Below are 13,411 nucleotides of genomic sequence, written 5' to 3'. Positions count from 1 at the left end.
GAAGAATACCCAATAAAGATACACTTGACTGCCAGAGGATCGAATTTGTTGACTGATGGCCTATGATCACGAACAAAGCAAGTGCAACCGAACACCTTGGGAGGAACGTGGAATTTATTTTCGGTGAAAATCAACTCACACCGTGATTTCATACCTATCACCCGGGATGGCATGCGGTTGATCAAAAAGGTGGCCATCATGATAGCTTCACTCCACATGAACTTGGGCACATTCATGGTGAACATCAATGCCCGGGCCAACCTCCAGAGGGTGGCAATTTTTCCTCTCTACCGCCCCATTCTGAAGAGGTGTGTCCACACAAGATGTTTGATGCAGGATGCCCTTGTCCGACATGAAGGCACCAATGGTCTTGTTAACATACTCAATGCCATTTCAGATCCGTGTGTTTGAATTTTCACATTAAATTAAGTCTGAACAAGTGCATAAAAACTTTGAAACACTGAAACACTTCATATTTATGTTTCAAAAGATAGACCCAAGTCATCAGAGAATAGCAATCAATCAACATAAGGAGATACTTTGCACCACTGATAAATAACATTGGATATGTCCATACATCACAGCGGATTAACACAAAAAGAGATATGCTCATGATCCCCTTACTCACATGTGGGTTTACGGTATTATGATGCCCTTAACACAAAAGGAGAGAGTGTGGAACATAAGAATTAAACTCATTAAAGTCTCCAGCAACATATTATGATACTCCAAAGTCAAGCACCCATTCCGAGTTTATTTTATGGGGTTGCTATTGATGCGTATTCAATGTTACCTTCGTTTGTATCGACAAAATTGCCATAGCTCGTAGCAGTCTTCTGTCCTCCTGCAGGCTGCTTCCCTTCAACTGAAGCAGCTACATTTCAATGAGGAGCATTCCAAGAACCGCCACTCCCATTCTGACCACCTAGGCTGCTACTGCCACTGTACCCTCGGCCTCTGCCTCTTCTGGGTCCAGTGCAGAAATGACTTATATGCTCTGTTTGACCACAATTATAACACCCCTAAAACCTCACTGGTCAGCCACTCTATAAGCAGATTCATTTCCATCTCCTCTTCTCGACTAGAGTGTACCTCTTCTTGGGACATCGCAACAATGGCCTCATCAAGGACAAAAGCATCGTTGATGAAGCAGCACATTGTGCTGCTCTCAAAACCTTGATCTAGACCTTTGAGAAATTGCATCACACGCCTGCGCTCAACCCAATTCCTGGCAATCTCCATGGACTCTGCATGTGGAAGGTCAACAGGATCACACTGATCTAGATCTGCCCAAAAATGTTGCAGCTCATTCACATACTGTGACATCCCGATTTGGTATACTCATATCACCAAAGGTGCACCTTCTTTTCCAAGGGCCCATTCGAAAGGAACCTCAAAGTTAAGCGTGCTTTGCTTGGAGCAATTTGAGGATGGGTGACCAACTGGGAAATTAATCTCGGGTGTTCAGAGTGTGGACAAAATGCGCAGAAAAGACTCTAGATCCCAGGCGCAACGGCCAGGAACCAGTGGGTTTGGTCGGGGCGTTACAATTGGCATCAGAGCCGACCCTCGCGGTTACATGGCCGTGTACGGGTTAGTGATGCATACACATGGCACATGTGGATGCTGGTACTAGCACGAACAGATGTGTGCCAAGAGAGAACGTTCTTGCTGGGCCGACGGGGACGTCGGTTCCTTTGAGGGGGGTATATGTGACATCCCGACTTAATAGGAATGGAAGACTACTCATATCAACAAGGTGCAGCTTCTTTTCCGGGAGCCCATCCGAAAGGAACCTCAAAGTTAAGCGCAGGAAGGATAGTGTTGGTCTGTGGGGCCAGTCTAGATCCCAGGCGCAACGGCCAGGAACTGGTGGGTGGACTGATGGATTTGGTCGGGGCGTTGCACATACTCACACTTCTATCACCTTGAGGAACAACATGGACCCTGTCTTCAATTTGGGACACGAGCATCTGGTGGCCCTTACCGGAATACCTCACGGACAGCAGGCTCCACACAGCAAAAGCATTCGGTAATGCCTCAACAGACACTGCAATGGCTGGAGTCAGGGAGTTTAACATCGAGGCCAATATCAGGGAGCCAGTAACACTCCACTTCTTCCATTCTGAGCTCTCCTTGTCAGTCAACCATTCCCAGAACATACCCCGTCAGACATTTGTCTTCCAAGATCAACAAGGCCTGCCTCAACTAGCTCAGGTAGCTGCTCATGCCGTTCAGCTTGACATCATTTGGCATGAGGTCAAGCTTGAACCCCTGATCTACTAGGCACAACAATTACGCCACCTGGAAGAGTTGACCCCTCGCAGCCTTCGCAGTCGTGAGTTGCGCAAGTTTCTTTATAGCAGCGATCAGTTCAGCCCCCATGACTGCCTCCACCTCTTTTTCTCCTAGCTGTGCCACCTCTAGTGCTGCCTTGTTCCTCTGCAATCAGCAGCCACTCAGCTCTTCTACGCTCGCTAGCACCACGAAACTAGCCACCAACTCCAGGAGCCCAGCAGCAGCAGCAGCAGCTCCAGTCACACTCTCTTCTTCTCCACTAGCACCAACTCCAGCAACTGAGTAGCAACAGCAGCAGCAGTCACTGCCACCTTCAGGACCACAGCCCCTACTGGACAGTCTGGTCGCAATCTGGTCACTCAAACCCTTCTTCTCCAATCAGCACGCACGCAGAAGCAAATCAGCAGCAGCATGTCGTTCCCTCTCACCACAAACAGCATGCAGCAACCGCAGCTCCTCCTTCTCCTCTCCAATCACCTCCTCCCCTTCTCAGCTGCAGCAGCTGCAGCTCCTTCTCCTCTCCTCAGCCAAGCTCGCCGCCTCCAGCTTCACCTCCTCGCCGGACCCAGCCGGCCGCCGTCGCCCGCGCAGCTGGCGCACAGCAGCCACGCCCAGATGCGCCGCCGCCTCCTCACCGGACCCCGCCGCCGGCGCCGCCGTCTCCAGTGCCCTGACCTGGTCTGATTACCATGTTGCGAGAGAGAGAACGCACCTCGTGCTTTTCTAGTGTGGAGCGACGCATCTGACCGGACATGATCTGGCTCCTCTTTTTTTTTAAGGCAATCTGGCTCCTCTTTTTTGTTTTGAGTGGAGTCCGACTCCCCTTTTTTTGCCAAAAAAGGTTTTCGCCTCACTTTATACATAAAACAAACCACAAGAGCCACAAGATCCAACAAATGTTCACGCCACACGCACACGCAGAAGTAGCAGACAGACAAAGTGCAAAAGGGTTCTGCTGATGGCACAACTCAATAAGCCCTAAAAAAAGGAAAAAAAAGGCGAACAGAAAAGCAGCAGTACAACTTCTTTTTTTTGGAACTAGCCTGCGAACAGAAAAGCGGCAGTACAACTTTTTTTTTTGGAACTAGCCTGGGCCTTATGGGCCGGACGGAACAAGGGCTCACATACAATATTATCTTTAGTTTCTTCTCCGAATAACAGAATGTGCATGCTTATTTAGATCTTTTGCTGACCTTTTCTGTATGTATATGTAGATTTATGATTTTGACCGGGACTACAAAGACATAGGCATTGCTCAGTTGACAACCAAGTTGTTTGTTCTCAGAAATGGTCTTGCTAATGCAAAATCAGATACTGTTGTTGCACCCTGGAATCCACCGTCTGAATGGGGCAAGTAAGGATGGCTTCTTCTCCCTTGCAGCATTAAGCGATAGTAACTACAATATCTCTTTTGCAAGAATAAAGTGACGTGAGAGTTCTTTTAGGCATGTGTGGACTCTTCAGCCTCTCATTTTGCCAACTTAATTGCAGATTCTTTCATTTTGTAAGATATTACTTTTAGTCTGGGATCTGCATTTTCCAACAACAGGAATATTGCCTATGTGAAACTTTGTCACACACAAAATATATCTCAAAGCAACTTTGCACTGCTAACTGTGAAATATATAAGGGCATCACAAAGGTGCAGTGCAAGAAGTTTCTGCATAGGCACTTAGAGAGAGAGAGAGAAAACAGCTACACTTTGTGAGTGCTTAGATGGACATCACAAAGGTGCAACGCAAAAAGTATCGCAAAGCATCCGTATGATGTTATCTCCGCCAATGCAAGCACCTCTTTGTGGGTGCTTAAGATGGTTTTATAGTTTACTTGCTGGAGATAGCTACACTAAATATATCTTAGTGTAACTTTGGAATACTGCTAAAAATGAAATATATAATAGCATGCACAAAGGCACAATGCAAGAAGCTTCTGAATGGGCACTTAAAGAGAAGCATAGCCACGGCACCAAGCACCCGTCTGAGAGTTATCTCCTTCTATGCAAGCACCTCTTTATAGAAGCTTAGATGGTGATCAAGCATAAGAACCTTAACACTAGTACTCCCTCCTTTCCGGTTTATAAGGCTCAGTTCAAAAATCTCACCAACCAAGGTAGATGATGAGTGGTGGAATATTTTTTGTATTTTGCAAAAGCACCCAATTAATGCTCTTGTTTTCCTCAAAAAATTATGTTTACGAATGCATTAATTGCAATGCATGCATGCATAAAGTGCATGCATTGGTCAGTTTTCTCTTAATACTTGCATGCAATGATTTAATGCACCTTGAAGTCTGAACATGTGATGGGGAACAACCAAATTGAGCCTTATAAAATGGAAAAACTAAAATTTTGAGATAAGCCCTATAAACCGGAAAGGAGGGAGTAGTGTCTAATCAAGCACCGGCACTAAAAATCTAGCACCCTGCCTTTGCTGCGGGGCAAGAAAAAACATTTTATTTTTGGTAAGCATGTCTCCAAGCATCTGCATCGCGCATTACTAATAAGTGACACATGTAGAGTTCATGGACTATGGGTTCTGACTCTATTCATTTCTGTGTGAGTTGAGCTCAGCAGAAGTACATCCAAGATTAACCGTGGCTCCATTAAGACAAAGGAGTGAACTAAGCTAAAGGCATGGATGCCGAGTGTGATATTTGAATCTGAACTTTTGTTCTTACAGTTTGTTCTTCATTTTCTGTTCTTTTTCCTGATTCATATGTATTTGATTCATTTTAGCTTGGAAGAACATATATTCTCCATTCTGAGGAACCATGGTTCAACACTAATTTTCAATGCAGGAATGCAATGCTTCGTGTTAATGCTAGGCAAGGAGCTCCGACTGATGGAAACTCAGTAATTGAGAGTTTGCTGGTAGGTTCAGTGGATTTTACATTTGATGAACTGGAGTTTAGCAAGAATGTTCTTCCTTTGATTGCTAGCTTTACCCAACTCTGTAGTTTACAAGAACAAGAGTAACAGATCAGGCTGTATGAATACACATTAAACAGTATTACTGTCAGGTTATTTTCGGTTGTGTATATACATGCATAGTGAATGGTTTTGCTCAAAAGAAACAGTTTGGTGAATGACAGTGTTTCCTTTCTACCTTGTTAATGTAGGTGGACATCTATCCACTGAAAATTTATTTAACAGAATCAATGTACAGAATGATGTGGGGATATTTCTTCCCTGGTGATGAGCAGCACCCACAAAAGCGGCAGGTTAAAATATCATTTCATGGTATTTGTGTTGTGATTTATTAATTATGCTTTCTCCTTTGTTGCTCATTTTGTGCTTCTCCTTTTCCTTATATAGGAACTTTTCAAAGTCTCTACTACAGCAGGGACACGTCGAGTTAAGAAAGGCACTTCGGTTGCAGAAACAAACAGTCCCAGTAACCAGTCATCATTTGACAGAACATGGGAGGAAAATGTGGCTGAATCTGTAGCTAATGAACTTGTTTCACAAATCCAGGGTCAGTCAAATGCCCAAACTCGTTCTGCTCGTGAAGAGAAGAAGCCTGTAGAACCTAATGAGGTGAAGCAATCTAGACCTCAGAAGATGATGGACTTCCGCAATATAAAGATAAGCCAGGTTGGTTGGTATATACTTCATCAAATGATGTTTTATTTATGCAACGTAGTAACCGTAGTACACAGCCTGCTGAAATTTTCTTTAATATGCTCGCTGTTATTCCATATAATGTAAGCTTTTGATGATATGCTAGGTCGAATTGCTTCTCACGTATGAGGGATTGCCATTTGCTGTTAGTGATGTAAGGCTACTCATGGATACCTTTCATCGTGAAGATTTTACTGGGACATGGCCAAGACTATTTTCACGAGTGAAGAAACATATTGTATGGGGAGTACTGAAGTCAGTAACTGGCATGCAGGTGCTTTTCTTTCATTTTGCTTTCTAACTTTTGAAGCTGAATGGCATTCCGTATTGAATGCTAAGTAGTTAAATAGCAGATCGTGCGATGCCTTGTATGGATCTTTAAGGTTCAAGGCAATCCTTTGACTTAGACGTCGCTTCTTTTTTACAGGGTAAAAAGTTTAAAGCTAAATCCACTAGCCAAAAAGAGCCAACTGCAGGATTAATCGCTGCCAATGATTTAAATTTGAGTGACAGCGATGGTGATGAAAGTGGGAACTCTGATCAACTACCATCTTTCCTTAGAAAACCAAGTGATGGTGCTGGTGATGGATTTGCCACCTCTGTGAAGGGATTGTTCAGTTCACAAAAAAAGAAAGCAATGCATTTTGTCCTGAAGACTATGAAAGGAGATGGTGATCAGGATTTTCAGGGTGAACGGAGTGAGAATGATATCGAGTTTTCTCCATTTGCTCGGCAGTTAACTATAACAAAAACAAAGAAGCTTATAAGGAAGCACACGAAAAAGTTACAGCCTAAAGTTCCCCAAAATGCAGGTGAGATACGAATCATCGCTTCAGTGATTCTATTTGTCAGCTCTAACTGAAGTAGAAATAGAGGAAGAAATAGCACTGGTCAGACATTTTAATCATTGAAATATTTTCCTTGTTTGAAAATAAATAAAGAGAAGATCTAATTGGTCTGTCTGTAAGAGTACCTGCCTAATCATGCGACAACTCTAGCTTGTATAGTTAAAACAATATTTCTTGCATTCATTAGTATACAGGGGTAAGGAAATTGTCGTATTTTGTGCTACGAGCAAGCACTTGGAAACTGTATTGGACCCCATATCCAAATGGTATCATCATGCAACTTATTATTTTCATTATTATTGAAACAATTTATAGATTGTTAAGACTATCTGAGGAACATGCCTGAACAAATTGGAGACTAGTGTGTGTGAGCTGGAACAAATCTATTCTCATTGTGATAGTTTCCAAAAAAATATAGAGGGTTCTGACGTGTGTTTTCTTCTTGTCCAGGTAGTCAGCAAGAACACGGGTCAGAGTTGCCACCGCGCGGCCCTTCTGGGCATCATACGGACTCGTCGTCCTCCTCCTCCTCTTCATCCTCTTCTGACAACGATGAGCCATCGCGGGTGGAAATGAGCCCGAAAGATCATGCAGCGTAGGCGTACGCGTGGACGATTCTTTGGTCAGTAAAAGCTGGATGGATGCTTCTAGTTGATCATGCAGCGTAGGCGTACGCGTGGACGATTCTTTGGTCAGTAAAAGCTGGATGGATGCTTCTAGTTTGTGGACTAAAACAGCTGCGCCTGAAGAAATTCTTTAATCCAGGAGAAATATTGTTGACACATATGAAGCATTATTTTACCGAGCTTCTGAAAACAAGGCGTTGAAATAAGCTGTGTCCTTCCTTTCATGGCAAGCCACATGAATTTGCTCCTTGGTAATTTTGTTTTGCAATGCAGTATAATAGGACAACAAATGTGTAGTAACATAGCATCATCAATGAATCAATGACCATATATCGATAATAGTAGCAAAATATGCAATGCCTCTAACAATTAAGAAGGATTACTAAACAACAAAGGAAATTATAATATAACTCTACAATCCCCTTTTTCGGAGAGATTGATAACATACTCATCTTCCACTTGCTTGAAGAATTCTCTCTCTTGAAATAGGCTTTCGCCCCGTTTTATAAATAAAGCAATGATTCATACAACCAGCATCCAAACATCTTACCAAGAATGACGGCTGGGGCAACAGCACACACATGCCCAAGAAAACATAAAAGAAATAGGAAAAAAAAGCCACCTAGTGGTTGTCGCCAAGCGGCGTGACGAGGATGATACTTGCCGTGTTGTAGCCAGAAGTGCATCCATCACGAGGCCGAGACGATCACGCTCATGCTGCCTCGAGAGTGGATGTCGGTGTTGCAGAAAAGCAAGGAATTTGAAGGAGTCAGACACTTTCCTCGGAGAGTCATCCAAAGTGTCCATGACATTGCTGCAAAGATAAGCTAGAATAAGCGGCTATGTTGAGACTGTTGGGTAGCCTTGCACTGGAGGAACTCCGTGAGGTTCAGGGCCTCCCAATCGGGCCCCAGCGCAACACGGATGAACGTACATAACACCCGCGCCGCCGTACAGGAGAATAGGATATGGGTCCCGGTATCTGTACCGCGCAAAGGGGGCACATGCCATCACCCGGGCCGTGCCAATTAAGAACCTCTGTCCCCAAAGGAATGTGATTGTGTAATAACTGCAACACAAAGATCTTAATCTTTAGGGGTAAGGGGGCTTTCCATAACGGTGACTGGCATAAATCATGGTATGCCGTGCTCATCGAAAACTCCACCGTCGGAGCGAGCCACCAAGACACAGTGTCCGGTAGCACTAGTGGTAGGGCAGTCCGTAGTCTAGTCCTGTCAGATATTGCTACTAATGACTAATGAATGAAAAGTATTCCACAAATCCTCTCTTTGATGTGTTTCCATCAGAAATGGACTAAACAGGGAAGAGATCACGTGCGGAAATGGAGGGGAAGGAAAATGGAGAAAGAAGGAATCAACGAGAGGCGTCTCTGTGAAAGCAACACAAAAGACGATGTTCGTATGGCATGGAAACTGAGGTAGATCGTCTACGTGGACAACTTGTATAAATGGGACCGCATCGAAATATCAACAGAGGAGTCGGAGGAGAGCGTCGACAATAGCCAGAACATCATCATCATCATCATCATCATCATATTCATCCACAAACCCTAGCGCCCTCCATTTACATCTCCATAGCCACCATCACCACCATAGTGCTTCCTCATCTAGTTCATACTTGTAATCGTGCATCGCACAAGGCATCCATTGTAAGACATATTTGCAATCAATCAATCTTCAAGATGTGTTTTTCAATGTTTTCTTCTCGCGATTTGATCTCCATGTGTGACTGGTTCGTTTAGGTAGGGTTGAGGCATGAGCCTCGCAACCCTCTGTATTTGTTGTGGGGATCAATGGAAGGGCTTTGAATTAGCATTCTGTATGTGTGAAATAAAATTGTTTCGTAGATGTCTCTTGTCTTGTCCACGCTTCATACCTGCAGGTACCAAGGATCATGGAGATTGAGCACCAGGTACCAGATGTGTTCATCCTGTATGTCGAATGTCCCAATATAGAATTCATGGAACATCGCATGATCACTAGTTTTAGGACATTCCAAAATTTCTGGAAGAAGGCCACCGGCAAGCCGTCAGGCCCCGGTGCCGACCCTGCCTTCATAGAGGTGATAACCCTACCCACCTCTTCCGGCGAGAATGGGATAGTTAATTCTGCATTCTCAATGTCAGATACCTTGTCTGCAAGTGGCCAGAAGTTATCCGCCAAAGACACCCCACCACAGGGTTCCACCGAAACGAGCCCCTTAAAAAGGAGTAAATGTGGGACCAAATCTCATCCGAGTGTTCCAGAAGGGTGTCTTCCTCCCAGATACACGGGATAGAGCACTTCTGGCACCACCCATTGGCGATCGCCTAGAAGTAAGAGGTATTAGCATCGCCTTGGAGGAGCCATTTCTGGTCCCCCAACATTGCTAGAACAATTCTTCTCCCTTGAAGATATCCATCAATGAGGACTCAAGGGAGTACTACCTCAACCAATCGTCGACCGACGGACCAACTTTATCAGCACCCATGTATAAAGCCATAATCTGGTCCAATAGAGCCCCTCTGCGGGCCCTAAGGTCATCACCCAGGTTTGCTCCCCATCCCTGCATAAACTGACAGGTGATCTTAGCTAGAGCAATGGTGCCAGATATCTATAGCACAAAATACCCGTGGTGGATTGGATGTCGCTTGTACCCAACGGTCCTGTGCCATCTCAAAGAACCCAACTATATTAGCCATGATGGTTCAAAGTGGAAGCGCCTCAACTATGGTGGAGACCCTTCCCTCGGCGAGAATAGCAGGGGGCGTGATCGGAGCCTATCCGGGTGACCGCTCTAAGCGAGCACAGTGGGAACATAATCTCCCACTATATAGACAACATGACCCTATCAAGCACACTCTGGATAGGGTCCACCTATTTATTAATCCATGTGAACCTAGCCCCTACACGGGCTATCTCAGGTAGGGCCATATCAGCTATGTAGTCGTTGAACATGTGCATACGCATCCGGTCGACATTGGGAGAGCTCTTGTCAACATCTCGTCTAAGAAGGTTGAAGTCAGCAACCATTACAACCGGAGTGTGCAGCGCTCCACCTTATCCCGGCCAGGAAGTCTGCCGACTGCCCGTGATCAACCGGGCCATAGACAATGATCACCTCCCAACTGAGGTTCACACGTCAGTTAGTAACAGACATACTAAGGAAGACTTCCCCTCGGTCCATATCCTCAACTGAGAAGAAATCCTCCCAGACCCCCAGTAGGATACCCCCCAGAGAGGCCAACCGTAGGGAGCCATTGCTAAGCAAATGGGTGCTGGGGAAGCCCCTGGAGTTCCTGAATGGAAAAGTCCCGACGAATCGTCGCTTGTAGACCTACTATATCGATATCTTCCCGCCGGATGTAGTCGATCAACTGGCGCCGCCAGCCCAAGTTGCCGAAGTCCCTAATGTTCCAGCATAGGAGCTTCATATGGGAACCACAGCTGAGTTAATAGGCCCATAGGGGGCCGAACTAGCCCGACAGCAATTTGTAGGACAGGGCAACTGTTTTTCCAGTCGGCCATGGTGCCCCATCTTAATGGGGCCACCGGCAGCCATGTCCTCCCCAGGGGGAGCCCTATATTAGCACCACGGACCACCATCTGCTGCTCAGTGGGATGGAGGCGTGTAGGCAGCCTTCATCTTAGAGCCCTTCCTACTGAAGGGCAACCAAGGGTATCAGGCCCAGTGGACGAGCGACTAGGCCCTGACACATCCCTAGGCTCTCTATGCCCAGGATGGTGGGTGTCCGCACATAGTCCCATTCTCCGCTCGAGCACGGGCCTCTGCCAGCATCCCATCCAGTCTCTCCTTGGCGCAGATGGCAAAAATCTGCTCAAGACGGGCCCCTTATCTCCTTGAAACACAATGTCGCAATCTGAAACTACATCGCCAAGGTGTGCAAGTGGAACAGAACCAAGGACTGCAAAATGGGAACCAGAGCAGGACGGGCCAGAGGGGGGTCGAATCATACCTGGAGTGAGGTCACGAGCAGCCGCGTGCATGACCGCCTTCTCCGGGATTGTCGGAACCCGACCATCCGGGAGGGTCCAAGTCCGACTCAGGCGCTCGCTCTGCCTCGACGCCACTGAAGAGGAAGGGACCGATCTGGCCACGGGGTAGGCCATGGGGGAGTCGAGGCAGGTTGTGCCAACCCACAGGACCGACGTTGGAGGCGTAGTGAGCATGAGCACGGGGACCCCAAGGCTGGAAAGGGTGGGGTCCCAGGTGAGAAGAGGGCGCACGTCCATCCCCGCACTCAGGGAGTCCTCCTCAAACACAGAGTCCGGTGAAGATGCTGGCACATCAGCTGGAGCCGGCGCCTCCCCAACAGCCGAAGGTCCAGGGCGGCGCACGGCTGGAGCCGGAGAGGCACACCTACCATCCGTGTCTGTGGAACTGTCCTTAGACGGGTTGTCACTGTCTAGAAAGCTCAACTTGTCGCAAAAGGTTTTCGACAAGTTCAAGGGGTTGACTACGATGGGACTTTCTCACCCGTAGAAATGCTTAAGTCTGTCCGAATCATGTTAGCAATTGCCGCATTTTATGATTATGAAATCTGGCAAATGGACGTCAAAACTGCATTCCTTAATGAGTGTCTAAAAGAAGAGTTGTATATGATGCAACCGGAAGGTTTTGTCGATCCTAAAGGTGCTAACAAAGTGTGCAAGCTCTAGCGACCCATTTATGGACTGGTGCAAGCATCTCGAAGTTGGAATATATGCTTTGATGATGTGATCAAAGCATATGGTTTTATACAGATTTACGGAGAAGCCTGCATTTACAAGAAAGTGAGTAGGAGCACTATAGCATTTCTGTTGTTATATGTGGATGACATATTACTGATTGGAAATGATATAGAATTTCTGGATAGCATAAAAGGATACTTGAATAAGAATTTTTCAATGAAAGACCTCGTTGAAGCTGCTTATATATTGGGCATCAAGATCTATAGGGATAGATTGAGACGCTTAATAGGACTTTCACAAAACACATACCTTGACAAAGTTTTGAAGAAGTTCAAAAATGGATCAGTCAAAGAAAGGGTTCTTGCCTGTATTGCAAGGTATGAAGTTGAGTAAGATTCAGAGCCTGACCATGGCAGAAGAAAGAGAAAGGATGAAAGTCATTCCCTATGCCTCAGACATAGGCTCTATAAAGTATGCCATGCTGTGTACCAGACCTGTTCTGTGCCTTGTCATGAGTCTTGCAAGGGGGTACAATAGTGATCCAAGAGTGGATCACTGGACAGCGGTCAAAATTATCCTTAGGTACCTAAAGGGGACTAAGGAAATGTTTCTCGGTTATGGAGGTGTTAAAGAGTTCGTCATAAAGGGTTATATCGATGCAAGCTTTGACACTGATCCGGACGACTCTGAGTCTCAATGTGGATATGTATTGAACGTGGGAGCAATTAGATAGGGTAGCTCCATGAAGAGCATTGTAGACATAGAAATTTGCAAAGTACGCACAGATCTGAATATTGTAGGCCAGTTGACTAAAACCTCTCTCACAAGCAAAACATGATCACACCTTAGAAGTCATTAGGCGTTAATCATATGGCAATGTGAACTAGATTATTGACTCTAGTGCAAGTGGTAGACTGTTGGAAATATGCCCTAGAGGCAATAATAAAGTGGTTATTATTATATTTCCTTAATCATGATAAAGGTTTATTATTCATGCTAGAATTGTATTGATCGGAAACGTAAATACATGTGTGGATAAATAAACAAATACAGTGTCCCTAGTGAGCCTCTAGTACACTAGCTAGTTGATCAAATATGGTTAAGGTTTCCTAACCATAGACATGAGTTGTCATTTGATAACGGGATCACATCATTAGTAGAATGATGTGATGGACAAGATCCATCCATTAGCTTAGCATATGATCGTTCAATTTATTCCTACTGCTTTCTTAATGTCAAATACATATTCCTTCGATCATGGGATCATGCAACTCCCAGATATTGGAGGAATACCTTGTGTGCTATCAAATGTCACAATATAAAATGGGT

General features: G+C 45.4%; 1 protein-coding gene across 3 annotated transcripts in view; it reads left to right on the top strand.

The window, feature by feature from the left end:
* LOC125551630 (protein ABERRANT POLLEN TRANSMISSION 1-like) overlaps nucleotides 1-7,677 on the top strand; it is a 39,364-nt gene extending 31,687 nt beyond the window's left edge. For all 3 annotated transcript variants that reach the window (XM_048714900.1, XM_048714901.1, XM_048714902.1), the window contains 7 exons: nucleotides 3,513-3,652; nucleotides 5,095-5,167; nucleotides 5,416-5,517; nucleotides 5,612-5,890; nucleotides 6,024-6,191; nucleotides 6,345-6,729; nucleotides 7,216-7,677. In XM_048714900.1, coding sequence (XP_048570857.1) covers nucleotides 3,513-3,652; nucleotides 5,095-5,167; nucleotides 5,416-5,517; nucleotides 5,612-5,890; nucleotides 6,024-6,191; nucleotides 6,345-6,729; nucleotides 7,216-7,364 — 1,296 coding nt within the window. In that variant the 3' untranslated portion in view covers nucleotides 7,365-7,677. The remainder of the gene's footprint in view (nucleotides 1-3,512; nucleotides 3,653-5,094; nucleotides 5,168-5,415; nucleotides 5,518-5,611; nucleotides 5,891-6,023; nucleotides 6,192-6,344; nucleotides 6,730-7,215) is intronic.
* The last annotated feature ends 5,734 nt before the right edge of the window (nucleotides 7,678-13,411 follow it).

The sequence above is a fragment of the Triticum urartu genome, chromosome 4 (genome assembly GCF_003073215.2).
Source record: "Triticum urartu cultivar G1812 chromosome 4, Tu2.1, whole genome shotgun sequence".
Taxonomy (NCBI): Eukaryota; Viridiplantae; Streptophyta; class Magnoliopsida; order Poales; family Poaceae; genus Triticum; species Triticum urartu.
This window is presented reverse-complemented; position numbering and strand designations above follow the sequence as displayed.